Below are 27,482 nucleotides of genomic sequence, written 5' to 3' on the forward strand. Positions count from 1 at the left end.
CTGGCCCTGGCGGGATGCAGGAGCGCGATGCTGCAGGACGGGCCCGGGAAGAGGACAGTGCCGTCCTGATCGACGTGGCCCCGGGGCAGAGACGGGGGACTCTTACGGGAGCACAGCCAACGCCTCAGAGGCAACTCCTCCCCATCCTCCCCTCCCCGGGTCCGGGCTCAGTCTGCTCTCGATTTAGGAGGTGGACGCAGGGACCCGGGAGACAACAGCCCCAAGCCCTTGGTGGGTTGGATGCACGCCAACTGTGTCTTCCCTCCTGCGTCCCCCAGCGACCCCCCAAACCCTCCCCTGCCTCAGCGAAGGGAAGAGGGAGGTGCCCTTAACCCTTGAGGGATGAGCAGAAACCCCTCAGGACAGGCTGGGCGGGGCCGGGGGGCCCCCAGCGAGGGGGGAAGGAAGGGGACACAGAGCAACGCACCAGGGTGATGCAATTGCCTAAAAACGGAACCGTAAGCACGGCAGAGGTGGCCAGTGCTGGGTCTGGGTAGAGATCGTGGGTGCTTGTTGGGTTGTGTCTGCTTCATTCTGCATTTGCCAATTTATCAGAACACAGAAGTGACAGGGAGGGAACGCCCTCACCCCCAGAGGGCGGAGATGGGCTTTAGGATTAGGGTCAGGGTCCGAGCGTGGGTGCGCTTCAGATGGCTAGGTGAGGGTGAGGCTCAGCGCTCTGTGTGCGTGAGGTTATTCGTAGGGTAGGACTTAGGTTAAGGTTAGGGTTAGAGTTAGGACCACAATTAGTGACGGGGTTCGGGTTAGGTCACCCTGGGCCCAGGTGAGTACAGACGCTTTTGATAAAGTGTGCTTGGGTGAGAACACCCGGCCCACCGGGGCCCAGGTCAGCCACTCTGTGAGGCCCCAAGGATCCTGAGGGCCTCAGCCCAGCCTCAGGCTCACTCATGTTCAACCTTTGTCCCCGGGTCAAACCTGGAGAAGAACGCACCTCCTGGGGCCTGCAGGAGACTCCCTCCGGGCAGCCTGTTGTGGGCCCCCTTTGTCCAAGTCCATCTCTAGGGTTCCCACCCCTGTCCCTGGGGGGCCACAGACACCCCAAGTGAGGCTGTTGGGGAAGATTCCGGGTCCCAGACCCGGGAGTCCTCGCCAGGGAGGTTCCTCTTCCCTGGTCCTCCGGGGCCTCAAACCTCCAGCTGCTGCCCTCCACCCCCGCCCCCGCGGCCTGAGAGTGGACACAGGTGCCTCCCTTCCTGCTGCCCCAAAACACAGCCTCGGGGGAAACACTCACCTGGAACATCTAGAAACGCAGAAGGATTCCACCCTCTGGGCGCCGTGACCACCTCTGGCCTATCCGAAGGGCACTTAGGGGCCGTCCAGCTCTTCTCCAGCCTCTGGAGGCCAGCACGGTGGGCGCCCCGGGTCCTGCCCGTGCTGCCCACAGCCCAGGTGCTCAGTGGCCCGTGGAAGCCCCCGGAGAGGCTGGAGAGGCCCGGGGCTGGCCTCTCCCCCGGATGCACCTGTGCCGTGAGCCCCTCTGGCCACGTGGTCAGAAGCTGCCACCCCTCCCCCTTCCTTCCAGCCAGCTGGACGCCAGGCGGCCACCAGCAGGGTGGGAAGCCCCGCCAAGCCCTGGATCGGTGAGCCCCTCCCAGCATCTGCCAGCCGTGCCTATGTTGGTACTGGGGCTGGGGACACAGATGGGGCGCCCAGGGGTGGCAGTGGGAGGACGGGGCCCGGGTCACCGTCCTCAGGAGCCAGGCCTCCCCTCGCTCGCCCAGCACCATCTCTGGAGCCAGCTCTGGTGCCAGCCGCTGTGCCGGAGGGTGGGGTGAACAGCACACAGCAGGAAAGGGGGTCCCTACTGATGGGGGGAGCTGGAGAGGGCTCGAGGGCAGAGCGGGCGACCGCCTCCCTCCTGCTTTGGCCTCGGGACAAACTCCAAGTCACCTCAGACCCTGCTCTCCTGTGCCCCACGCTTTCTCTACCTTCAAAGTGGATCGGATCCACTTCTCCTCACTCCCTGCCCCGCGGCTCCTGTCTGCCCCGAGCCACCGTAATCTCCCCTGAGTTCTGCACCAGTGCCCACCTGGGCTCCCAGTGCCCACCTGCCAACCCTGTTCTCCACGCAGCACCGGAAAGACCCGTGCTAAAAGTAGATGCCCTAACCTCGCACCCGTTAGGATGGTTAAACGACAACAACAAAACAGAAAACAAGTGCCGGGGAGGCCGTGGAGAAACGAACCCTCGTGCCCTGCTGCCGGGAAGGTGAAATGGCGCAGCTGCGGTGGAGAACGGTATGGCGGTTCCTCAAAAAATTAAACACAGAATGACCGTATGATCCGGCAATCCCACTTCTAAGTTTATACCTGAAAGTAGTGATGACAAACATTTGTGTTGTTTCCATGTTGGGGGTTATTGTGATTCATGGAGCAATGAGATCACGTACAAGATTTTGTGTTAATGTAAGTGTTCATTGGGGGTGCGGGGGCGTATACCACTGAGTGGAATTTCCAGGTCATATGGTAACTCGATGTTTAACATTCTGAGGAACCGTCAAACTGTTTTCCAAAGTGACTGCGCCATTTTACAAACCACTAGCAATGAATGAGGTTCCAATTTCTCCACATTCCATCCAACACGTCTTATTGTCTGTCTTGGTATTACAGTTGTCCTAGTGGCTGTTGGGCGGTATGTCACTGTGGTTTTGATTTGTATTCCCCTAATGACTGATGGTACTGAGCATGTTTTCATAGGGTTATTGCCAATCTGTATGTCTTCTCTAGAGAAACGTCTATTCAAACTCTTTGCCCATTTAAAAATTGGGTTGTGGGACTTCCCTGGTGGCGCAGTGGTTAAGAATCCACCTGCCAAGGCAGGGGACACGGGTTCGAGCCCTAGTCCAGGAAGATCCCACGTGCTGTGGAGCAACTAAGCCCGTGCGCCACAACTACTGAGCCTGCACTCGAGAGCCCTCGAGCCACAGCTACTGAGCCCACGTGCTGCAACTACTGAAGCCCGTGCACCTAGAGCCCATGCTTCGCAGCAAGAAAAGCCACCACAATGAGAAGCCCGCGCACCGCAATGAAGAGTAGCCCCCGTGCACCACAACTAGAGAAAGCCCACATGCAGCAACGAGGACCCAACGCAGCCAAAAATAAATAAATAAATAAATTTATTTTTTTTAAAAATTGGGTTGTTTGTCTTTTTATCATTGAATTGTAAAAGTTCTTTTATGTTCTGGATACAAGTCCCTTAATAGATATATGATTTGCATACATATTTTTTCTCCCAGTCTATGGGTTGCCTTTTTCACTTTCTTGATGATGTGCTTTGAAGCAGATAGGTCTTTAATTTTGATGAAGACCATCTTACCAATCTTCTCTTTTATTGCCTTGCTTTTGGTGTCGTATCTAAGAAATCATTGCCTAAACCAGGTCATTAAGACTTACAACTATGTTTTTTCCTAAAAAGTTTTATCATTTTAGTCCTTATACTTAGGTCTGGGGAATTCCCTGGCGGTCTAGCAGTTAGGACTCTGCGCTCTCACTTCCGAGGGCCTGGGTTCAATCCCTGTTCGGGGAACTGAGATCCCACAAGCTGCGTGGTGTGGCCAAAAAAAAAAACTGAGAACAAAACAAAAAAAACCTTAGGTCTGTGATCTTTAACTTATCTTTTTTTTTTTTTTACACATACACACACTTATGTAGATGTTTTAAAAGTAGATAGATTTCTGCTGTTGTTTTTTGTTCTTCACAAAATTTTAGAAAGCTCTTCACATCAGTACATACAAACACATCCCATTCTTTTCTTTTTTTTTTTTAATTGAGGTATAGATATTTTATTAATTTACCATCTTAACTCCACTTTGAGTTAATTTTTGTATATGGTGTGAAGTAAGGGTCCAAATTCATTCTTTTGCTTGTGAAAATTCACTTGTCCCAGCATCATTTGTTGAAATCACTATTCTTTTCCCATTGAATTGTTGGCCTCTTTGTTTTAAAAAATGACAATAAAATATATGGGTTTATTTTCGAAATCTCAAATATATTCCATTGATCTATATGTCTGTCCTTATGCTGGTGCTACTCTGTCTTGATTATCCTATCTTTGTAGTGAGTTTTGAAATCAAAAATTGTGAGTCCTAAAATTTTGTTCTCCTTTTTCTACATTGTTTAGGCTATTCTGGGTCTCACGTGTTTCCATATGAATTTTAAACTTGTCAATTTCTGCAAAAAAAAAAAAAAAGTCAGCTAAGATTTTGATAGGGACTGTGTTGAATCTGTAGATCAGTCTGGGGAGTATTGCTGTCTTCACAATGTTAAGTCCTCTCATTCATGCACATGGGATATTTTTGCATTTATCTAGTTAGTGCTTCTTCAACTTATTTCAACAATATTTGGTACTTTTCAGTGTATACATCTTACACTTTTTTTGTTGTTAAATTTGTTCAGGTTATTTTGGGGGGAGCTGTTATAAATGGAATTGTTTTTCTTTGTTTTATTTTCAGCTTGCTTATTGCTAGTGTATAGAAATACAGTTGTTTTGTATGTTAATTTTGTATCCTGCAAACTTGCCAAACCTGTTATTAGTTCTAATAGCGTTTGTAGTGACTTCTTTTGGATTTTCTATACACAAGATCATGCCATCTGTAAATAGAGAGAGTTTTACTTTTACATTTACCTGTTTATTTATCCTCTTGGTCTGTTCATTCGTTCTTGCACTTCTGCACTTGCACCTGAGTATTCCCTTCAGCCTGAAGAATTCCCTTTAGTATTTCCTGTAGAGCATGTGTCTGGGACTAAATCTCTCAGATTTTGATTGTCTGAGAATATCTTCACTTAACCTTCATTTCTGAAGAACATTTCCACTGGATAAAGAATTTTAGTTTGCAGTATTTTCCCCTACCCTTTAAAGATACCATTCCATTGTTTTTTGGCCTCCGTTGTTTCAGTTGAGAAATCATGTGCCTGTTTTATTATTTTTCCCCTGAAAATAATATGGTTTTTTTTTCTTGCTGCTTTTAAGATTTCTCTTTATCTTTAATACAGCAAAGGTATGTTGTACAATGATTTCCTAGTTTTTTAATCCTGTTTGGAGCTCACTGAGCTTTTTGAATCTTTGAACTGATTTATTTCATCAGATTTGGAAATTCTTGAACATTCTTGTTCAAAGATTGCTTCTTTCCTACTCTCTCCTGGTTCTCAGATTACAGTCTGTTGGGCCTTTGACCATGACCCTATCCTTTTTGTACCCTGTTCTGTTCGTGCCATTCTTTTTGCTCTGAACTCCATTTTTTCTACTGGTCTGTCCTTAAGTTCAGCAATTCTGTCTTCTGTTGAGTCTAGTCTACTATTAAACACGTCCAATGAGTTCTTAATTTCATATGCTGTGTTTTGCTATTTTATTTTATTTTATTTTTTATTTTTGGCTGCACCACACGGCATGCGGGATCTTATTAGTTCCCCAACCAAGGATCGAACTAGCACCTCCTGCAGTGGAAGCGTGGAGTCTTAACCACCGGACCACCAGGGAAGTCTCTGCTTTGCTATTTCAGAATGTTCATTTGATTCCTTTTCATAGATTCTAATTCTCTCTCAAAATACTCCAGTTGTTAATCGGACAATTGTGTCCATTCTTTACCCTTTTTTTCTCTTTTAACTTAATAACTGTCATTATTTTACGCCTTTTCTGCTAGCTCCACCGTATGGTTCACCTCTGGGTCTCTGTTGACTCTGTCACCTTCCTGTACAGTGTTGAGCTTTGTTCTGGCAGGTGGTCCAATTACTGGCAGGTCACCTTGATGGGCCTGAGCTTGGTTTCAGGTGTCAGCTCCGGCCCGCTTCAGTTCTGCGCTCATCCCGAAGGTGCAGTCCTCAGCCCTGTGGTATCGCCCAGGAGGCTCAGCTGGAAAGCCAGAGTGGCCGACAGTCTCCCTCCTCCCTGTGTGGCTGGAGCTCCAGCTCTGTGCTTCCTGAGTCTCTGTTAGCCATCAGCCTGCAGCAGCCGCCTCTGGGCGTGAACGAGTCAGCAGCTCCAAGGACCCCCGGATCTCCTCACAGACCTGTGTCTCCATCCTCTCCACGCATCTCCCCTCAAGCCCAAGGCCCCTTAGCAGCCCCTGATTGTGACCCCCGCCCCTCACCCGGCAATGCCTCTGCTCCCTCTGGACTCTGTGGCCCTGCCCTGCAGCGTGGAAAACGCCATTAGGGAGAGAGATGAAGCGAATGCTTCCCTTCTCTCGAGGGCCTTAGCCCGGCATCCACTGCTTCCTATGCTTTGTCCGGCTTTTACAGTCTCTACGGCAGGGAGCTAAGGCCGATGTGACCCACTCTCAGCGTCCTTCAAGACCCACATAGACTCCTGAGGAGTTTGGGGCTCACTCTGCAGGGATGGGGGCCACAGGGGAGCCAGAGGGCAGACCCCAGCCCCTCTCCAGGGCTCAGTTTCCCCCGTGGTCCAATGCAGGGCTGTCCCGGAAGCTCTCCTGAGCCCTCTCACCCCCACGAGGACCAGGGAGGGCCTGGGAGGGAGACACAGAGGAGCAGCCGGTGCCTAGCTCCTACTGCCCACCGGGAGCCTGGGCGTCCCGCACCTGTGGACCAGGTACGTAGGGTGGCTGGGGAGCCCCAGGCTCAGCATGCGTTCAGTGACCTTGCCCCACAAGACCTGAGGGCATGGTGTCCCGAGGCTTGGAACAAATCAAGCCCCAAGGTCCTGCTGGTGGCCTCACCCTTCAGCGAGCACCCCATGGGACCATTAACCACAGGCCAGTATAATATCCACCCATCGCAGGAGGCCAAAGCCCTCAGGCCACCTGAAAGCTCAGAAGCCACCTTCCGTTCATCTGTCCCACCTCCAACGTTAAAGCTTTTGTCTAGGGGTGACATTTGTAATCATAACTGTGTTTTTATAGAATTGAACAGCTGAAGAAGTCCTTTCACATGCAGTAGGTCGGTTATAACAGTTGGTATCACTTAGATCCCCTCGGTCTCCCGCACCCTCCACCCTCTTTTCCTACCGGCTTCCTCTGTTCCCCAGGGACAGCCTCTGCCATCAGAGTAACCAATCCTGAATTTTATGTTAATCACATTCTTCTGGGGTTTTTTTTTTTTAATCACTTTTGCCCCCATTTCATGTCACCAAACAATACAGCTTGGTTTTGTCTGTTTGAACTTGATGGAAGGACTCAGTGTCACTCCTGACATAGTGTTCACGAGGCTCGCCTGCATCGCTGGTACAGCTGCCACTTGGCCACTGTCCTTGCTGTGGAGAAGCCACTGTCTTCCTCTCTGTCCTTGTGTGTACAGACACTTGACTTCTTCCCAGTTTGGGGCGATTATGAAGATCGGCTGCTGTACATGCTCTCGTGTGCACCTGTGCCGTGCCCTCGCGGGGCCGTCTCCTAAGGGTAGGGTCGCTGGCGCGGTGCAGGGCCACACGAGTCCCCAGGCACGTTGTACTGCCGACAGCGGGAACTGCCCTCAACACCTGGTGTTGTCAATTCTTACAACCTGGTGGGTGTACAGTGGTGTCTCGCTGCAGTTTTAATTCACATTTTCCCTGATTCCTAAAGAGATGGAGCATTTTTTGCATGTTTATGGGCTCTTTGTGCTTCCAGTACTGCGAACGGTCTTTTCGTGTCTTTTGCACCTTTTGCTATCAGGCCGTCCACCAATAGCAATGCTGGGCGCATTTTCTCATGGGTGCTGGTGCTTGTATCCTGGACGCTTCCTCCTTGTTGCTTCCATGCGTGGCAAACCCCTTCCGCTGTCGGCCTGGCTGTCCCAGCATCACGGTGTCCTGGTTGGTTTCGACCACACGGCTTTCCCTCCACCTCGTGTTCTGTTTCCTGTCCTTCAGGCATGAAGGGACCCCCTGCCGCCCTCGCTGCCTGCCCTCCCCGGCCCACAGCCGGCTGCGCTCCCTTCCAGAGCTGCCTTAAGAGTTGGCAGACATACACACCGTGGGATTGGGGCCAAGACCCCTCCCCTTCCGGGTTTGGATCCACTTGACAGCCTGGTGCAGGGAGGGGCTGCAAAGCTGCCCTGTACGATGGAAACGGTGTGGCTCACAGGTGTGGTCACATGACTTTGCCAAACCTTCCTCCAGAACTGGGCTGCGTCCTCCTTGGGCGTGGGGACCACGCTGCCCAAAGCCACACGCTGCCCAAAGCGCCCTCAGCCTTCAGTCCGGATGGTGGCCCTCAGCTCTCAGCCCACGTCACAGCCAGCTGGGGAGGCCCATGCCTGCCCCCTGGGCTTCTGGCCTTTCGGGGATCCCGATGGCTGTGATATGGTAGCGAGGGCTGAGAGCCACTGAAGAGGGCAGTTCGGGAAAGCAGGTGCACTCAGCAGAGACGCCAGGCCCTGGGACAGAGACGCTGGGCCCTGGAACTGAAAGTCCCCAGCTCCGGCTCCAGGAGAGCCTGGCACGCGCCTGCACACAGACACACGGCCAGGCCCACCCATGTGTACACACCCCAGGTGTGCACACCTCTGTTGTACGTGCATAACATACACAGATGCCCAGTGGCTTGTCGAAGGCCCAGACGGGCGTTCGTTGTCTGAAGAGTTTCTTGCCCATGGAGGTCAGGACAGCCAGGTGGCGGCCTCGCGGTGACAGTCTGGCGCTGCTTGGCTGGCTTCCAAACAGGAGCGGCCCCTCTGCCGGCTTCCACAGGTCCACAGAGGCAGGTCCACAGAGGCAGGTCCACAGAGGTAAGCTGCCTTCTATCAAATAGGTTTAAAGCGGCGCTGGTGAGCTGTTACCATGGCTACAGAAATGCATCTTTTCCTAAGAGTGTGAATGCACACGCACACAGACACGGCACACACCCGTGCACCCACAAAACACGCACGCACACGTGTGCACACACGCGCATAAAGATGACCGCACATGCCACACGCACACACGTGTACACGCATGCTGCACCCCAGGCTCTCACAGAGCCCCCCGTTCCGGCAGCGAGACGTCCAGGACGAGGACAGCGTGGTGCGCTACCTCCTCTTCAGCGCCCCTTGGGCTGTGCTCCGCTGTTACGCGGAGGACCTGGGTCTGAAGCTGCCCCTGCAGGTACCCAGGGCGCGCGGGGGGCAGAGAGGGCCTGGAGGCGCCCCACAGCCAGGATCGCTCGTGATGGCACCCCAGTTCCCGGGGGCAGCCAGCAGTGCTGACAGCCCTGGGGGCTCCCCACTCCGTGTCCCGGAGGGTCCCTGCCACCCCCCCCCCCCACCAATTCCACGGTGCTCCTAGAAGCCTTGTGGCCAAGTCGGGTGAGGGGTGGTGCCCCCACGGTGGGCTCAGGGGAGGGGCGGGCAGCGCGTGCGGCAGCCAAGGCTCTGAGCGGGCCATCTGGGCCCCCCTCGAGGCTGGACCCCCACCAGGCCCCCTGCTGAGGGCCAGCCCTGCAGGCAGGGGCACAGGGTGCAGGGGCAGTGGCTCCCAGTTGACCTCCGGTTGACAGGCCTGGGGGCTGCTCTACTGCCCAGTCTGTGGGCTGCCTGGGACCGTCATGGTGTGCGGGTGGAAAAAGAGATGTGCCACCACCCTCTTGCCCTCCTTGCTGTGAGAGGCTCTGGGCCTCAAATTGACCAGCAGAGCAGCCCTGGAGCCTGAGGCCCGGAGAGGGGAAGGGGCTCGCCTGGTCTTTCCGCAGGGCCCACAGCAGAGCCGGGGGAGGGCGGGAGCCCGGGTGCCTGGTTTGCAAACCCACACGCCCACACCCCACCGCCTGGTGTCCGCGTCCCCTCAGGACGGGGAGGGGCAACTGACAATTCCTTCCAGGAGTTGCCCGACCAGGCCTCCAACTGGGCAGCCAGCCTGCTGGAGTGGCTGTGGGGTCCCCAACATCCTGCTGGAGGACGTGCCCGACATGCCCCCCAAGTCTTACTCTTGCCAGTTCAAAGTGAGCAATCTGTCCAGGTAAGATGGCCCCACCACTCTGCCAGACAGCCTCACACAGGGCCCTGGGATGGATGAAAGAATCAACGAATGAGTGAACCAAAACCTGCTGCTCTTTCCCTAAACTCTCTGCTTCCCAGAGGTTTTCACCCAGGGCCTGGGAGTCTCAGGTGGGTGAGCTTTCGTGCATGTCTGCATTATCTACATGTCGTATGTATCAGTCAGGTAGGCAGGTTGTGCTGCGGAACAAGCATCCCCCAAACCTCAGTGGCTGGACGTGAAGGTCCACTTCCTGCTCAGCTCCATGTCCGTGGTGGGTGGGCAGGGTCCGTGGTGTCCTGGGGCCCAGGCGGGTGCAGGCTCCATCTCACACAGAAAATGCAAGCGGTCAGTCCACACTGGCTCCTGGATCCCTTCTTCCATTCACATTTTACTGCCCAAAGCAGGTCACACAGCCACACACCCAGCAGGCAGTTTAGGGCAGTGTCCAGGCCTGGGGGGACCCGTGTGGGTGGCCAGCACCAGAAAACCCCATGCTGAGGACACCTCCTTCCCGGGCTGGTGGGGGGATTCAGCCTCACTCACACGTGTCCCCACACAGGGAATCCCCAACGTTCTGGTGTCCCAGGGAGGGCCCTCTGGTCAACCACCTGTCCACACAGGCTACCACCAGACACCACCCAGAGGCCTCTGGTCCCGAGTTTGGAGCTTCAGGGGATGCAGATGTCCGTGGTCTCCTCTGCCCAAGTGCAGTCCACTGTCCCCCACCCTGGGGGGATTTCTGTGATGTCCTGCCGTACCCTCAGGAAAGGAAAAGGCCCAAACGGGAGCTGCCCATGCTGCCCGGTGGCGGTGGTCACTCCCTGAGGCCTGGCTGAGGCGCAGGCACCCGAGTTCTGACTCTGCGCCCACAGGTTCCTCGGGAGTGAGAACCAGGCCACCTTCTTCCCCATCACCTACAGGCACCAGATTGTGGGTGGGGTCCTGACCCAGCTCTGAGAGGCCTGTGGCCCCAGACCTCCCGGCCCCCAGCAGGCAGCAGAGGTCTCTGCGGACACAGGAAGGCTCGCCTTTGTCCTGACCAGAGGGATGAGGTCCCGGGGGGCGCTGGATGCTTGGAGGCTGCCCCCACCTCACTGCACAAGGGGAGCACAGCTGGGGCCCTGCTCCATGCCATTCAGGGCCCCCCAGGGCCCCGAATGGGTACCACCTTCAAGGACCTGTGGGACTTGCCAAGACCACGGGGACTGGGCAGGTGTGAGTCCAGTTGGTCAGTGAGGACGGGAACCACGGGCAGAGCCGACCAGAGGCTGAGCGTCCCTGAGACGCATGGGCAGCGCCTGGCCTATGGTGAGGGAGGGGCTGGGACAGGAACCGGCTGCTGACACCCGAAGGGCACAGGCCACGTGGGCTGCCCAGCAGGGGCTGGGCCGCGCCCGACACAGGCCTCCAGGTGGAAGCTGACTCCGGCCCAGAGCGAGGGCCCAGGGCGGGCTGCGCTTAGCCAGGGCGTGGGTTCACATCCAGACTCGACTCCCAGGAGCCGAGCGTCCCAGCCAAGGTCTCCCATCTACCAAGCGTGAGAACGATCGCCACCCTTGGGGGCTGTGTGAGCCGGTGACACGAGGAAGAGCTGGGTGTACCCTCGCCATCGTCGCCAGGAGGCCTCGGGAGGCTGTCTGTGGGCTCAGCCCCAAGACGGGAGGGCCCGGGTGTCCCTGCCCTGCCATCCCATGACAGGTGACCAGTGCCATCCCTGCCACCCCCAGCTGTTCGAGATCCTGGCCAAGACCCCGTACGGCCACGAGAGGAAACGCCTGTTTGGGACCGACCAGCTGCTGGGGGAGGGGGCCTTCAGCACAGCCTTCCCCCTGCACGACGTGAGTCCGGGGGCTGGAGGGGCGGGGCGGGGTGGTCAGGCTGCCGCCGGTGGGGAGTTTCTGGATGACGAGGACCCCAGGTCCCGCTGCGGCCTGTCGTCTCCCCGAGCAGCTTCTCTCTCGGGGGGATGGGGAGGTCACCGAGCCCCTCACAAGACCGGGGTGGGGAGGAATGTGCTCACCACGCCAGCTGCCACCGTACCGGACTCGGTCAGCCTTACCGTCACCCTTGACAAAATGCCCACTGCGTGGGTCAGGAGGCTGTTTACTCCCCATGAGGCCCCCAGAGCCGCACGAACGGGCAGCGGGGCCTCAGGGCCCCAGGTCAGTCCCGCACCCACTGCTGTGTGACTGGGGCACAGTCGGTCCCGGGAAGCCACCGAGGGGGTGAATGTGGATGTGCACGGGAAGTGCCTGGGCACTCAGGCCTGCTCCGTCACGCTCGGGGGGCCTCGCTCTCCCTGCTGGCCAGGGCTGCACGGCACGGGGTCGGCAGAACCCTCACCCAGAGACGCGGAGCCCGCTCTGGACCACGGTCACTGGCTCCTCCCAGGGCCACCCCTCCAGGCCCTTCCTCTGCCCTGGACTCGGACCCCAGGCCGAGGGGCTCAGCACAGATGTCCCCTCCTCAGAGAGGCCTTCCTGGACCCCCAGCCCCCAAAGTGATTCTTTTGCCCTCGAGCAGCAACCCTGCATCCTGGGGTTGGTCTGCCGTGTGCCCATGCTGGGCCAGGGGCCACCTGTGGGTCTCGCCCTGCCCTGAGGCCCCCCACACCTAGACTAGTGCCGGGCTGGGGGAGGGTGCCCAGACCAGCCTGGATCCTCCCCGCCCGACCGCTTCTCATCCCCAGGGCCCCTTGACGACACCCCCAGAGGGCCCACGGGCCCTGGGCCTCACCCAGCGGCAGGTCCGGCTCCAGTCCTGGGCCCGCTGGCGCCAGTGGCACAAGTACCAGCCTCTGGACCACGTGCGCAGGTACTTCGGGGAGAAGGTGGCCTTCTACTTCGCCCGGCTCAGTGAATCTCGTGCCCACCGCCCTCGGGGCCTCCTGGGACCCCAGCTTGGTCTTCAGGGTAACAGTTTGCTAATGGGTGCCCCCAAGAGGGGCGCTGGGCCGGGGGCTCAGCCACCGGCCATGCTGACCCCTCCTAGGCCAGCGCTCCCTGGCTGAGCCCCGCCCCTGCCCCACCACCTGGCCCCATAACGTAACCCAGCACTGGGACTGTTCTGGGACCCCCCATGCGCTGGTGAGGGACCGGGAACCCCCTTCTGCAAGCCAGGGCCCCCTTTCGACTCCAGCCCCCAATGTCCCTGGCCCGCCAGACACGTCCTGGGAAGCCCTGGGCCACCCCAGGAACTCCTGACCTGGCGGAGGTCGCCCCTGCCCGGGGTCCAGGGAGAGCCGCCCTCTCACCTCCTCCAGGCAGGCTGGCACCCTGGGGATAGCTGTCTGTCCCGGGCGGCCCCAGGTCTTGCTCTCCTCATGGGCTCATGCCCCCCACCCCCGCCCAGCACAGTCTCGCCCCGCCCACCCCCCCGTCCTGCACTCCAACCTTGTGAAGTACTTTCTCGCCCCAAAGACGATGCGCCTGCCCTCAATCACGCATGCACACGTCTGTCAAGATGGCGAGCAGTGCTGGGGTGCTGAGCAGGGCGGCGGTTCCTGCCCTTGTGGAGTGTACCGGCCTCGGGTGACACGAGGAGAGGCCACCCATAGCCACTGGGGACCCGGATGGGGCGGGGGTGTGGCTGTGGCCAGAGCGTTGGCGCCCAAGGCACAGCCCACATGTGAAGGACCCGCAGCTCCATCTCGGGGCCAAGGAGAGCCGGGGCCCCAGGAGGGCAAGGCCAGACCGCAGGGCCATGGGGGGCACGACAGGTGGGGTCCTCGTCTCGGTCCTGGACAGACTTGCATTTTACAGAGGTCACTCTGGCCCACGCAGGGCAGACAGGACACCAGGCTGGGGTGGATCTGGGCTTGACCCGTGAGAGGCAGACAGGGTGCACACTTGAGGGCTTGGGGGTGACTGAGGGGCCTGGCCACGGTGGGGTGGGGTGCAGAGCCGGAGGCATCCACAATGACCCCCAGTCACCCAGGACTGGAGTCCGGTGGGTGATGTGCCTCTCAAGGAGGGGACACCCATCCTGGGCATGTTGGCTGGAGGTGAATGGGGCTCAGGAAAGGGGTGTCCGGGAGGCGGGAAGCACAGTGGGCTGGAGCCCTGGGGGGTCAGGTGCCGAGGTCAACATGGGGTGGTCCAGAGTCCCGGGTGGGGCGAGGAGGGCGGAGCTGTGCCCAGAGCTGCCAGGGGGTTCCTCCCTGAGGACCGGTCCCCTCACAGCTTCCTAGAAGGCCCCCACCCCTGCTGGCTGCATGTGGTCCCCAGAGGATGTGCGGCTGTGTAGACCCCCACCTGGGGCTCAGCCCTGCGCTGGGTACCCAGGCCACCCACAGCCAACTGCCAGGGTTTCCCCGCCCGGGCCCTGACAGCTGACCCCGGCGTCCCCCTGCAGGTCTCTACACAGGCTGGCTTGTGCCAGCGGCGGGGGCGGGCACACTGGTGTCCCTGGTGGGCTGTCTCATGGTGTCCTCAGACGCACCCAGGTAGTGTCCTCTCCCCTCAGCTCCCAGGCCTGCCCCTTGCCTCCTGAGGTGGGTGTGTGGTCAGAGGGACCCCCAGGTGCCAGGCCCTGTGCAGAGCTGGGGGTAGAGGTGAGCACTGAGCACACCCCTGCCTTAAGGATGTCACGGAGGCCCTGCCCGCGAGCGCGGCTGGAAGGCTGGCAGATGTCACGGAGGGCCCTGCCCGCGAGCGTGGCTGGAAGGCTGGCAGGTGGGCAGGATGCTCCCAGGTGGACACAGGTGGGCAGGTGTGCTCCCAGGTGGACACAGGTGGGCAGGGTGATCCCAGGTTAATTTTATTGGCACTCGTCCTTGTTTCTTACAATAGTGTAAACTTTTCTTACAATAAATAAATAACTGGACTTGGGTTTTATCCTATTATGGAGCTGAAATTTCAAAACGTTATCTCCAAAATTATCATTGCATACATTTTTTAAAAGAAATGCTGGGCCTGGCAAAGACAGTGTGGGGAAGGAGAGGGCAAGAGGGTGGGGCTGGGGGAGGGCCGCCTCCCCAGCCCCCACATCTGCCCTCCCCGCCCGGAAGGCAGGAGCTGTGCGGCAGTGGGGACAGCTTCGAGCCCTGGACTGCCCCTTCTGGCTGCTCTCCGGCGCCTGTGCCCTGGTCCAGGTACGAGGGGCAGGTGAGGCGAGGAAGGCAGCCCCCTGGGTTCTGGCCCCGCCCCGCCCGTAAGCCCAGCTCGGTCACCACCTAAGGCAGAGCCCTCTGTGAGTTACGTAACCCGGCGGCAAGGTCCCCACTGGGCTGGAACTGCGACTGGCGCCCCCCTCGCAGCACTCAGCAGAGAGCCTGCACCAGCAGACGTCCATCTGGAGCCTTTACTGTTATTGCTGTTATTATGTACGGCTGGCCAAGAAGGTCAACTGGAGGACCCCCGAGCAGATAAACCCTGAAGTTCTCAGGCACAGCCGGACTGAGCAGAATTCAAGAGGCCGGGGCGAGGGGCTCCTTGGGGTCCTCAAGCCCTCTGGGTCCCGTCAGCCCGCACACTTCCAGGGTGTGTCAGCTTTTCCGTGGGAACAGCGGCTTCACCGGCATCCCATACTCCCTGGGCCTCGAGCCCTGGTGCCCAGGAAGGACCCACAGACAGAGATACCTTTGACACACTGCTGGGAATCCATCTGTACCAGTTTCCTAGGGCTGCTGTGACAAATTACCACAAACGGGGGGTTTAAAACAACAAATTGATTTTCTCACAGTTTTGAAGGCCAGAGTCCAGTATGGAAGGGTTAGCAGGGCTGGTTCCCTCTGGAGAACTGGCTCTGGGCCTCTGTCCTGGTTTCTGGTGGCTGCCAGGAATCCCACTGTTCACTGGCTGAGGCTGCATCTCTCCCATCTCTGCCTCCGTCTTCACATGGCCTCTCCCTCTGTGTGTCTCTGTGTCTGTCTCCCCTTCTCTTATAGGGATTTGTCATTGGTTTTAGGCCCTCCCCCTAATCCAGGGTGCTCTCATCTGGAGACCCTTACCCTGATTACACATGCAAAGCCCTTTTTTCCAAGTAAGGCTATATTCTGAGGTTCCAGGTGGACATATCTTATGGGGGCCACAGTTCAATTCACTACAGTCCACCCTCTGGCCCCCAAAATTTTATGTCCATCCCATGTGCAAAATACATTCACCCCCAACCCAGTGTCCCTGGAGTCTCACCCACTGCAGCATCAACTCTAAGTCCCAATCTCATCTAAATTATCTAACCTGGGTACGGTGAGACTCTGGGCGTGGGCCCTCCTGGGGCGACCTTCCTCCCTCCCTGTGCACTAGGAGACGAGTCACTGCCTCTAGAATACACTGATGGGCACACATAGGACAGGCGTGGCCTTTCCTAAAGGGAGGGACAGAAGGGAGTGAAGGACCACCAGTCCCAAGCACGCGTGAACCGCACGCCCCCGCCGCAGGCTGGCCGTTTCTTCGACCACGGCGGCACTGTCTTCTTCAGCTTGTTCATGGCGCTGTGGGCCATGCCGCTCCGGGAGTTCTGGGAGCGGAAGAGCTCCACGCTGGCCTGCCGCTGGGGCTGCTCCGACTACGAGGACATCGAGGTGGGTCGTCCCCCGACAGAGGCCGCTCCCTGAGCGCGCACCCCCGCTAAGCACCGGCTCCCCTCCAGGAGCGGCCAAGGCCCCAGTCTGCCGCCTCTGCTCCCACAACAGCTGTGAACCCCATCGCCGGTGAGGGTGAGCCCTACTTCCCCAAGAGAAGCCGCCTGCACCGGGTACTGGCCGGCTCCGCGGTGGTCATGACGATGGTGAGGGGTCTCCGCTGCCGTCCGCCCCCCATCATGCCTCTGTCCTCCTGAGCCTCATGGGGCAGCTGCATACCCCTTCCTGCCTTGGGGCTGGGGCCTGATGCTTCCTCTGGGACCCACAAGACCCTCGATGTCCTCAGAAAGGCCCCCGTGTACCTGGGTTCCAGGGAGGGGCCAAGCTAGGGGATCTGTAAGAGGTGTGTGTCGGGCAGGGGGCTCTGGGAAGGTTTCCCGCATGGCTGTGGGCCCAGGGCATCTTTCAAGCATGGCGGCGGCGTGGGGGGGGGGGGGGAATCCCAGCACAGGGGTCCACCTCACCCTGTCTTGTCTTCCAGTCAGAGGGGCTTCCTAACTGACCCCCTTAGATGTCAAGGAATTCCCAAGTACGAGGGGAGTAGGAGGAATGGGTCTTGAGCACCTGGGGCTGACAACAATGCACAGAGGCCCCTCTGACAGCCGGAGGTCAGCCACCCTCTAATTCTCAATGACTGCCCTCCCCCACCTCTCCCTGCCTGCCACCCCCCCACTGCCCAGCAACCCCACCAAGAAGGGGCAGGGAGCACAGCCTGGTCTAGGAGTGGGAGCAGCGACGGAGCTGCCGTGGGGGGTGTGGCTTGAGGGCGCTGGGGTGCCAGGGCTGCAGCAGCGGGGCTCAAGCACCTGGCTGCCCCACGGGCGGCCGTGGTGGTCATGTGCCTGGTGTCCATCGTCCTGCACCGGGCCATCATGGCCGTCACCGTGTCCAGGCCAGACAACACCCCCCTCGCAGCCTGGGTGAGCTTCCACTGCTCCTGCTGGGCAGGTGGTGGGCTCTGATGACCCCTCCGTCACCCTGCCATCTCCTATCAGGCGTCACGCGTCGCCAGCCTCATGCGGTCCACGGTTAACCTTGTCTTCATCCTCAGCCTCTCCAAGGTCTACGTGGCCCTGGCCTGCGTCCTGACGAAATGGGGTGAGTGCCGAGGCCGGCGGGGTGCTGACCAGGGACCCAGCCCTGCTGGACCGAATCAGAACATGACTTTTGTCATATCTGAATGAGGCACGGGTGGGACGTGCCGCATCCTCCCCCCAAGGTCCCTTAAATGGCAGTGAGCAGGGCCTCGGTGGGGGGAGAGGGGGGCACCCCAGGCCTCGCCCCGCATCGGCAGGAATCCTTGCCCGTCTCTGCCTGCCTCTCCCCCCTTTCTCTGACCCCCTTCCATTTCCTAAGGACAAATCCATCCGTTCCACACATTGCACAAGTTGCAGTCCTGGTCTAGGAGAGGGACAGAGGTCAGCGCACAGCGAGAGAGGCCGGTGCGGGCCCAGAGTGCCGCGGAGAGAAAGGGGGGTGGGCAGGCGGCCCGGGGAGAGGCTCCAGGTGAGGGTCCAGGGACAGGGCCCTCGGGGAGCCACCGGTAACGTTCCTGCAACGGTGGGGCTGTGTGTCCCGCTCCGGCCCCACCTCCACCTCGGCACCTGCTTGCTGGGCGCCCTCTCGCCCAGCCCCCAGACCGGTGCCCCAGTCCGCTTTCCTGAGCCGCATCATGTTACTTTTTACTGTCACTTGCCCCAGCTCTTCTTTTACCAACCTAACGCTTTTAGATGGTTTTACAGTTAGAAACGCCACACTTGGCCCCCTTCTTGAATGAATTTCTTTAAAAGACCCGGGCGACGCGGCCCTTTCCTCACTTCCTGCGCCGGTGAGGTGCTGACGACAGGCGCTCGCTGTGCCGCAGAGACGCACCGGACGCAGACCAAGTTCGAGGACGCCTTCACCCTCAAGGTGTTCATCTTCCAGTTCGTCAACTTCTACTCCTCGCCCATCTACATCGCCTTCTTCAAGGGCAGGTCAGCGCGCGGCACCCGCCGCCCCCTGCCCGGCCGCGCCCCGGCCACGCCCACACCGACCACGCCCAGCTGGCCACGCCCCCATCCGGCCACACCCCCATCGCTCTCGGCCCCGCCCCGCCACCCGCGGCCCGGCCGCGCCACACACGTCGGTCCCGCCCTCGCCCCGCCCACTGTGGGCTCCAGACACGCGGGGAAGGCGGGGGCGGCGCAGGGGTCCGGCTCGCGGTGCCCCTCGTGCTTCCGCCAGGTGGGCTGCAGGCGGCCGCGGGAGCAGAGGCATGGTTCTCCCCCAGGTTCGTGGGCCACCCGGGCAACTGCCACACCTCGCCTGGGGTCCGCAGCGAGGAGGTGAGCGCGCGAGGACCCCGCCTTGTGCGCTCCCTTCGCCTTCCGTCAGCCGCTCTTCTGCCCCCGCCCCGCCAACCCCTGCGCACCGCTCTGCCCCTCCCCAGACCCCACTCGGGACAGCCGTCCACGGAACACTCACAATCCGCGTGTCCCCGATGGCACCCGATTCACACCTGAGCCGAGCTCCAGTCACAGGGATGGACCGTGAGCCGCTTTCGCGGCCACGAGCTCGGCTGGCACATGGGGGGTGCAGAGGCTGGCGACCCTCACGGGGCTTCTCCCCAAGGCGCCCCCTCGCCCCACCCCCCAAGCACAAGCAGGCTCACCTGCACAGCCCAGCAGCTTTGAGACCCAGGGTGAACCTGTTTTTCCAGAAAGTGGAAGCTGGTTTGTGCAGGATGAAGAATCACTGTAGGGTGGGTTCCCCCAGAGCAGACCCCCAGGCAAAGACCCGGACTCAAGTAATGGGTGTGGGTGTCACCCTGGGAAGCATGCAAGGGGCAGGGGCTGTGCAGAAGGAGGTGCACCCACGAGTACTTGAGGGGGGGTCACCACTGTGGGCTTGTGAGCTCAACCGTGCCCCACGCCCTCTGAGACACTGTAGAAAATCCCTCAAAATGTGCATGTGGTTCCTTACTGGCTGGGGGCCAAGCGCACCACGAAGCAGCATGAGTGGGTGTCTTGAACAGTCCACAGGTGGCCTCTAGGCTGGGCCAAGGGGACCCGGGTGGGAGTCCAACAGCTCCTGTGGAGCACCTCACCTGAAAGACCCTCTTCTCCCTGATGCAGGAGGGAGAAGAGCAACTTCCCACGGGTCTGGGCTGTGACCCAACCCGACAGCTGCCTGCAAAGTGGCTGCCCCCCAAGGGACACTCTCCATTTTCGCATGAGAGGGGAGGGGCTTTCCAGGGACAGGGCAGGTGGGACCACAACTCAGGGCATGACTGCACGTGAGGTACAGCAGTCAGGCAGCTTTGTTATCAGTTATCAGTGGGAGGAGCTCCCAACTCAAAACGGTTTCAACACAACGTGGAGTTTCATCGGCTCCTCTGTTGAAAATACAGGACTCTGTGAACTCAGGTATGGCTGGATCCAGGTGTTTAAACAATGTTGCACTGCTTTCCCAAGCATTGGCTGGTTCCTTAGGCAGGCTCTCCTCACCTGGTAGGGAAGACATTCTGCAGTGTGGGCTGACATCCCAAGAGCACAGGACGACACCCTCTAGCTTAGTGGCCAGTGCAAGGCATGCTGTCCCACAGGCTCCCCATAAAAGCCCCAGGCCCACCTCTCACTGGCTTGATCAGGTCACTGATTGGTGAGGCCTGCCTGCATCCTGGGTCCTCCCTGGAGCCACAGGCTAGGGTCAACCCCATGTGACCCCACGTGGGTTCCCAGAAGAGCCCAGGGTTGCCGTATAGCCGTGCTTCTGGTGGTCCCGTGTCAGTCCGCCCGCGGGACCTGGGGAAGACTGCGGGGGCTTGAATGAGGTCAGGAAGGGGGAGGGAGGGAAGGAGGGTCTCTGCAGTCCTCAAGGTGCCCCTGGCATGTCTGAAAGGGGGATGAGGGCATGGCAGGGGCCACCTTCGAGGCACAGAGAAGGATAGGCAGCCGTGAGGCTGGTCCCTCCCACAAGCTAATCTGGAGCCCTGATGCTGTAGTGTGCGGCCGGAGGCTGCCTCACTGAGTTGGCACAGGAGCTCCTGGTCATCATGGTGGGCAAGCAGATCATCTACAATGTGCAGGAGATTCTTGTCCCGTGAGCCACCCACCCCAACCCATCCCTGGGAAGCATCCAGGGACCGTGGGACCCGGAAGTGTCTGGGGCCGCAGCCCCCAGTCCAGCCCCAGCTGGGAGAAGAGGTTGGGGGGAAGGCAGGTCCGGCCCCTCCTGGACCCCAGTGACTCCGGTGCTGTGGGGGAGGGTCGGCCCCAGCCACCTGCCCCACAGGCTCTCTGACGCCTCCACCCCGTGTAGTTGCGGCACGTGCTTATTGAGTTCTCTTGCCCAGGGGCCAGCTTTGGAGGGGAGGAAGCCTGGGTTCCTGTGCCCTGCCCCATCCATGCCGGTCCATCCTGTCTGCAGCCCACTGTGGCTGGGCCGGGGCGTTCTTAACGGGGACACTGGGTTCCCACCTCCCCAGTGCCACCCACTGGCACCACTGGGGCCCCAATCAAGGCAACTGGGGCCCCTCCCATGCCAGAGCCCTTGCAATGGCCTGTCCAGGCATGGCCTCTTATCCAGCCCGAGGCTGGACCCAACCTGGACGCCCTCCAGCATCCCCACACACCCACTCTCCCTGTGATGGCCGCTCCCTGGCAACACTCCCGGGCTCCCGAGACCGTGGCTGTCAGACCTTGGCCAAGCCACGTGCCCTCTGTGGGCGTGGCCCTGACTCTCAGGGCAGGTGGTGCCACGAAGCGGAATTCAAGATTACAACAGGCAGGTGTAGCTGGGCTAGTGAGCGACACACATGCACGCACGTGCACCCCACTGTCCTCATCTGCTCCCTCCCAGCCCTGACACAGCTCCCGGCGCCTCCTTACCGTTCCGGGAGGAATCAATCCCCCCACATCTCCTCTGAGTGACGCTGACTTGCCTGAGGGCTCTGCAGGGGAGCTTGGCACGCCCTCGCCCCCACCCCTGCTGCCGCCCTCGCCCCCACCCCTGCTGCCGTAGGTGCAAAAGGCCTCACCCTCGCACTGCCCGCCCTGTGGCCCCAGACCCTCCTCCTCCTGCTGCCCTTTGCTTGCAGAGCGACCAGGACCCGGCTTGGGAGGACAGGGCCATCGTCCTGGGGGTTTCTGTCTCCAGGGAGCTAGGGGGCTGGTGGCAGAGGTCCCGGCTCCGCTCCAAGGAGAGGAAGGCAGGGCTGGCCAGGTGCCCTGGGAGGCAGGCAGACTTCGAGCTTCTGCCCTTCCAGGGCCTCTTTGACGGGCACCTTGAGATGGGTAGGAGCCATGGCGGTGGCCGCGGCCACCGTGCGCCGGGAGGGGCAGCCGTACTACTGAGGGGGGCTTCCAGCCTCAGCATTCCTGTCTACATCTGCCTTGAAACATGATGTAGGGGTCCCTGATGGAGCCAGGCCTGCAGAGGTCAGGAATTGTGGCGGCCAGGGTGGGGAGCGCCCAGGAAAGCCTGGCTGAGGGCAGCAGTGGCAGCAGCCTGGGCGCTGGGGTTTGGAAGAGGACCTGGGGCAGTTGATGGGGCTCTCTTGGAGTGGCCTTAATCTCCCCCCGCCCTGGAAAGCCTGGGCCAGAGCCCCCTGTAGGAAATGAGGAGAGAAGTGGGGTACTCAGGAGAGCCGGCCCTGGGGGTGAGGGCAAAGGCCCCCTGAGAGGTAAGTTTACACCTCTGGGGAGTTGATTTTGTCCAGACATTTTCTCAATGCCCGCACTCTTCGCTGGACCCTCCAGTGCCCTTGCCAGGTGGAGGCCTAGGCCTGGGGCTCATTCCCCGCATGGGGTGACTGCAGTTTTTGAGGCCAGAGTCCGCACCTAATGCGGGCACCGGCCCCTGCAGCCAGGCCCTTCTCTTTGGTAACAGGGGAGAGAGTCACGGCACAATCTGAAGTGCTGCATCTGAGCCAACACATTGCTGTGAGCTCCCCGGCAGCCACAGCAAAGGGGGACAGTAGTGGCGTCGTTCTGTGGCGAATCACGAGGGAGAGACACGGTGTTTCGTGACAGCGTGAGCCGGGTTGACCTGTGTCTCTACTCCACTGGGCAAGAGGCAATGGGACCCCATGCTCTCCCTAGGAATTTTACCTAAGGGCCAGGAACCCCTTTCAAGGAGCCCCTTCCTAGAATCAGCCCTAAAATCAGAAGCAGGTTCTACTGCCACGAGTCCACAGGGTGACAAGCAGTGGGGAGGACTGTTAGAGTCCCTGACCTCAGGGAGCATGGGGTGGCCCAGGACCAGCCAGAAACGCATCCAACTCGGGGACAGCAGTCCCGGGAGGCTTCCTGAGGGAAGGAGCCCTGCTGCCGAGCCTGCGGGATGAGTAACAGGCAGGAGGAGCAGGAATGGCCAGAGGCCAGGGCTGCTGTGCACAGGCAGGGGCTTCCCCTGAAGGGCGCAGGTGAAGGGTTTACGGTAGGCGGTGTCGGCCATTGGTCGCAGGCGCGCGTGGCCCTTCCCACCAGCTGCAACCGGGCGGGCAGGGGTCAGGGTTGGCGGGCCGTGGCTACCGGAGGGCCTGGCGGCGACCACCGACCCCCGCAGTGCTGCACTCCGGCTTCATCACCGTCTTCGTGGCCGCCTGCCTCCTCGCGCCGCTCTTCGCCCTGCTCAACGACCGGGTGGAGATCCGCCTGGACGCGCGCAAGTTCGGCCGCGAGCGCCGGCGACCCGTGGCCGAGTGCGCGCAGGACATCGGCATCTGGTTCCACATCCTGGCGGCCATCACCCGCCTGGCGGTCATCGGCAACGTGAGCGCGCGGGGCCGGCCCGGGGTCGGGGAGTGTCCGCGGGGGAGAGCGGGGCCCGCCCGGGGTCGGGGAGTGTCCGCGAGGGAGAGCGGTGCCGGGCGGGGCGGGGCGGGGCGGGGAGAGCGGGGCCGAGCGGGGCCGAGCGGGGCCGAGCGGGGCGGGGCGGGGCGCGCGGCCTCGCCGGCCGCCCAGGCCTTCCTGCTGGCCTTCTCGTCCGACTTGCCGCCGCGCGCCTACCACCAGTGGAGCCGCGCCCGCAACCTGCGCGGCTCCGTCAACTTCACGTTGGCGCGCGCCCCGCCCGCTTTTGCCGCCCCGCCCCACCGCACGTGCAGGTGAGGAGGTGCCGGGGGCGGGGCTCCTACCGGGAGGGGCGGGGCTGGGAGGGCCTCGCGCCCCTCGCTTCCCGCCTCCGGGGCCTCGCCAGCCGGGGGTGCTGCCGTGCGGGAGGGGTCGTGATCACCAACCCCATTCCTTCCATGGGTACAAGCTTCTTTACTTTTTCTAGTTCTTCTTGAGTCAGTTTTGGTATTTAGTATTTGTTTTTACGGAAAACTGTTTCAGTTAAGCTTTAGAATGTAACGACATGAACTTATATTCTCTTAAGACCTCGTTTTGTAGTTATGGCCCCATTTTCTTTCCAGATATAGTACGTGTATTTCCTCTTGAAAATCAATTTTCTGGAGTTGAAACCTTAACGCATTTCAGACTTCTTGGGTTTTAATAAACAAATTATGTGTCTATAAATTTATTTGAACATACTTTTTATAAATTTATTGATTTTTGGCTGCTTTGGGTCTTTGTTGCTGTGCGTGGGCTTTCTCTAGTTGTGGCGAGCTGGGGCTACTCTTCGTTGCAGCGCGCGGGCTTCTCATTGCGGTGGCTTCTCTTGTTGTGGAGCACGGGCTCTAGGCGTGCGGGCTTCAGTAGTTGTGGCTCGCGGGCTCCAGAGTGCAGGCTCAGGAGTTGTGGCGCCCAGGCTTAGTTGCTCCACGGCATGTGGGATCTTCCCGGACTAGGGCTCGAACCCGTGTCCCCTGATTGGCAGGCGGATTCTTAACCACTGCACCACCAGGGAAGCCCCTGAACATACTTTTTAAAAGCTTCATTCCACTAGTGTTGATAATACGTCTATCCTTCACTTCTAAATATTTCATCACTTCAATTGTGATTTACCTATTTATCCATGAATCACTTAGGAAAGTAATTTCCCAAACACACAGAGTTTTGTTTTTGCTACTTTTAAAAAATCATTTGTAGTTTAACTGCATGGAGGTCAGAGAGCCTGAAGAGTTGATATGATGTAAACCTCACACTTGTTGAGTCTTCCTTTAGGATCTGCTGGTCACAATGGATTTTTGCATACGTTTCAAGTGAACCTAAACAGAATCTTTATTAATTTTGCAGCAAGGTTCTATACATACCCATTAGGTCAGGCTTCTAAACTTTATTGTTCAGACTTTAATTTTACTACTGGAAGAAGACAAAACACTTTTAGTCATTTGTTAATCACAACTCTGGTGTATTTCATTAACTTCTGTGGCTACAGTGTTTTCTTATGCATTGTCTTTCCTCTGAGTTCATTTTTCTTCTCCCTGAAGTTTATCCTTTAATAGGCACTTTTAGGAACGGTGTGGCTGGTAAACTCTTAAGTATGTTCACTTTGTCCTTCAAATGGCAGGTATAAAATTCTAGGTTAAGGGTTATTTTCCCTCAGCTCTTTCTAAATATTTCCCTTTCGTGCACTGGCTTTTCTTGTTAGAAGCATTCGTCGCATTTAAGATTTTTTTCTCATTTTCCTTGATTTGTGTCTCTAACAGGTACCTGTCATGGTAGGGTTTATTTATGTTTCTCACTGAGACTCAGCAGGTGCCACTGGTCTAGAGTGATGCCTTTCTTTAGTTCTGGAACAACTGCACTCTATGCCTCAGGCAGTGCTTCTCCGGCTCCCTTACCTTCTCTGCTGTTGGAGCATCTCCATTCCCCCGTGTGTCTTGAGCACTCTCTCCTGTTTGTCTGTCTTTCTGGGCCTCAGCACTGCGTAACTGTCTTCCAGCTCCCACGGTGTGTCCCTTCTGTCCTGTCTCGTTTAGCCACTTAAAGTATAGCCCATTCTTTGGGGAATTTTTATTTTCAAGATTTTTGGCTTTTTTCTTTTCCTACAAAGTTGGCCCTGGTAATGCTTTCTTACCACAACACAGAAATACGGGAGGATGTGAAAGGACGGCAAGATGGCCATTCAATCTGGACTAGCCAGCAAAGCCCAGCGTCGTGCTCAGGATAGCAGAGGGGCTGGCCGGGCAGGCAGTGCCGGCAGGGCCGGCAGCTGGTCTCACATAATGGCATGTTCTCCCGGTGCAGGTAGGTTGACATCACCTGTAGAAGCACAGACGTCCTGGGTTGTCACATCTGCGGGATGAGGAGGCATTTGCCACCGTGGGGCTCAGTTCAGTCTGGTAGGGGAATGGGCCAAGGCAGCCCCTCCACCCCTTTGAAACCCCAAGAGTTACAGCAAAAGGTACTGTCCGAGCAGCCTGCGTGGGGACGTTCCCTGCTTCCAGCACCCTCGGTGGTAAGCCCAGCCGGTGGGGAGGAGGAGGAGAAGCTGAGAAGTGCATCTGGCACCCTCAGCCCGGCTCCCCACTGAGCCCCGTGTCTCCTGCAGGTATCGGGCTTTCAGGGGGGATGATGGACGTCATGCCCGGACCCACTGGAATCTTCTGGCCATCCGCCTGGCCTTCATCATCGTGTGTGAGGTACCAGCGTGGTGGGCCCCACTCCCCACCCCCAGTACTTTGCCTAATCCCAGGACAAGGTGCGCAGGGGTTGGCGTGACCAAGGGCGCTCACTGCTGTGTCACCTTGGTCAGGTCACAGTCCTCTGCCTGGCCCCCGTCTCCAGCCGTGTGGACATCAGAATGCCCTGGGCCCTGCGGAGTGTCCCGCGGAAGCTGGGGGTGGTCTCTGTCGCTGTGGCCTCTGCCTCTTCCAGGAGTTTCCCTTTCTGCACTGATGCTTTTGCTGTCCAGCTCAACCCACACCTGGGGAGCAGGTGCCCACATACGGCCCCACGAAGGCCACTCTGGGCACTTGTTTTGCCAAGGGGTGAGGGTGCCCTGCCCCCTGCTCCCAGCACATGGCGTTCTCCGTCGGCCGGGTCCTTGACCTCTTGGTGCCTGACATCCCCGGATCTGTGGAGATCAAGGTGAAGCGGGAGTGCTACCTGGCCAAGCAGGCGCTGGCCGAGAACGAGGTGAGCGCCCCGCCCCCCGTGCTCTGCTGCTGTCCCGCGCCTCCTCTGCCCTTTCCTGAAAACAGGTTCTTTTTGGAACAAACGGGGCGGAAGAGGACCAGCCCTTGGGCTCAGAGATGAATCTGGGCCCACAAGCCTAGGCTGCCAGGAGCCAGAGGCACAGGGGTCGCCCTGAGAGCAGCCCCACCTGGAGGGCGGGCGGGAGATGCGGAGCAGTCAAAGGCTCACCACCCTCAGAGGCCACAGCCCGTCTCCTGGCCCCTCAGGCCTCCCCGGCCTGCTGTGGCGCCCACGGCCGGCCAACTGCAGCGTGGTACCTGGAGCGCTGGGCACGCCGTGCCCGGGGGACCCCGGGGGTATCAGGCAGCTCCTGCCCAGCCCCACGGACCAGTGCTGTCTCCTCACTCCCCTGGGGCAGGACGGCTCCGGTCCTTCCAGCCCCTGCCCCTCACCCTTCCCCATCCTCTCGCAGGCACAGGAGGTGGCTTCCACCGAGGGCTGCTCCATTCACACTTCCATCCCCCTCGGCCCTTCGGCGAGGCTCATCTCCTGTCCTCCGTCTTCTCTCCCGTGCTCCCCGCACATGCTCTCCCTCGGATGGCGATGGCGGCGTCCCCTCTCCAGCCCCGCCCCTTCCCACCCTGTCCACGCAGCGTCTTGCGCAACCTGCTGGGAGTCTGCTCGCCACCCCCGCCCCGTCCGCTGCATCCCCGTCCCCACAAGGCCTGCAGGTCTGTCTTCTCATCTTGAGCCCCTTTCCCTTCCAGCCTGTCCACAGCCTCTGAGCCGCCCTCTCCTCTCCTCCTGTGGCACCACCTGACGCCCCAGGCGGTGCGCTCTGAGGAGGGGGCACCCCCGTCTCTCCGGGCAGCGAGCGCCCAGATGGGGAAGGTTTGGAAGGAGATTGAACTTTATCCCCTGACCAGTGAAGTGCTTGGAGGAAAGGACATTCCTGCGATGCTCGGTGCATCTCCTTCTGGAAGTCT

The 27,482-nt window shown here is 59.2% G+C and overlaps 1 protein-coding gene across 1 annotated transcript; it reads left to right on the top strand.

Moving 5' to 3' along the window:
* Nucleotides 1-14: 14 nt before the first annotated feature.
* Nucleotides 15-26,636, top strand: ANO7 (anoctamin 7). The gene is given in 28 exon segments (XM_059927561.1): nt 15-81; nt 84-130; nt 1,544-1,601; nt 5,810-5,987; nt 7,628-7,679; nt 8,074-8,259; nt 8,929-9,036; nt 9,748-9,798; nt 9,800-9,885; nt 10,779-10,836; nt 11,634-11,744; nt 12,596-12,761; nt 14,260-14,350; nt 14,915-14,946; nt 14,949-14,998; nt 16,286-16,429; nt 16,498-16,637; nt 17,313-17,409; nt 17,485-17,587; nt 18,354-18,465; nt 18,762-18,816; nt 20,475-20,572; nt 21,629-21,765; nt 23,039-23,244; nt 23,437-23,579; nt 25,910-26,000; nt 26,377-26,496; nt 26,562-26,636. Coding segments are annotated over 28 exon segments (2,862 nt in total).
* The last annotated feature ends 846 nt before the right edge of the window (nt 26,637-27,482 follow it).

The sequence above is a fragment of the Balaenoptera ricei genome, chromosome 7 (assembly GCF_028023285.1).
Source record: "Balaenoptera ricei isolate mBalRic1 chromosome 7, mBalRic1.hap2, whole genome shotgun sequence".
NCBI classification, from domain to species: Eukaryota; Metazoa; Chordata; class Mammalia; order Artiodactyla; family Balaenopteridae; genus Balaenoptera; species Balaenoptera ricei.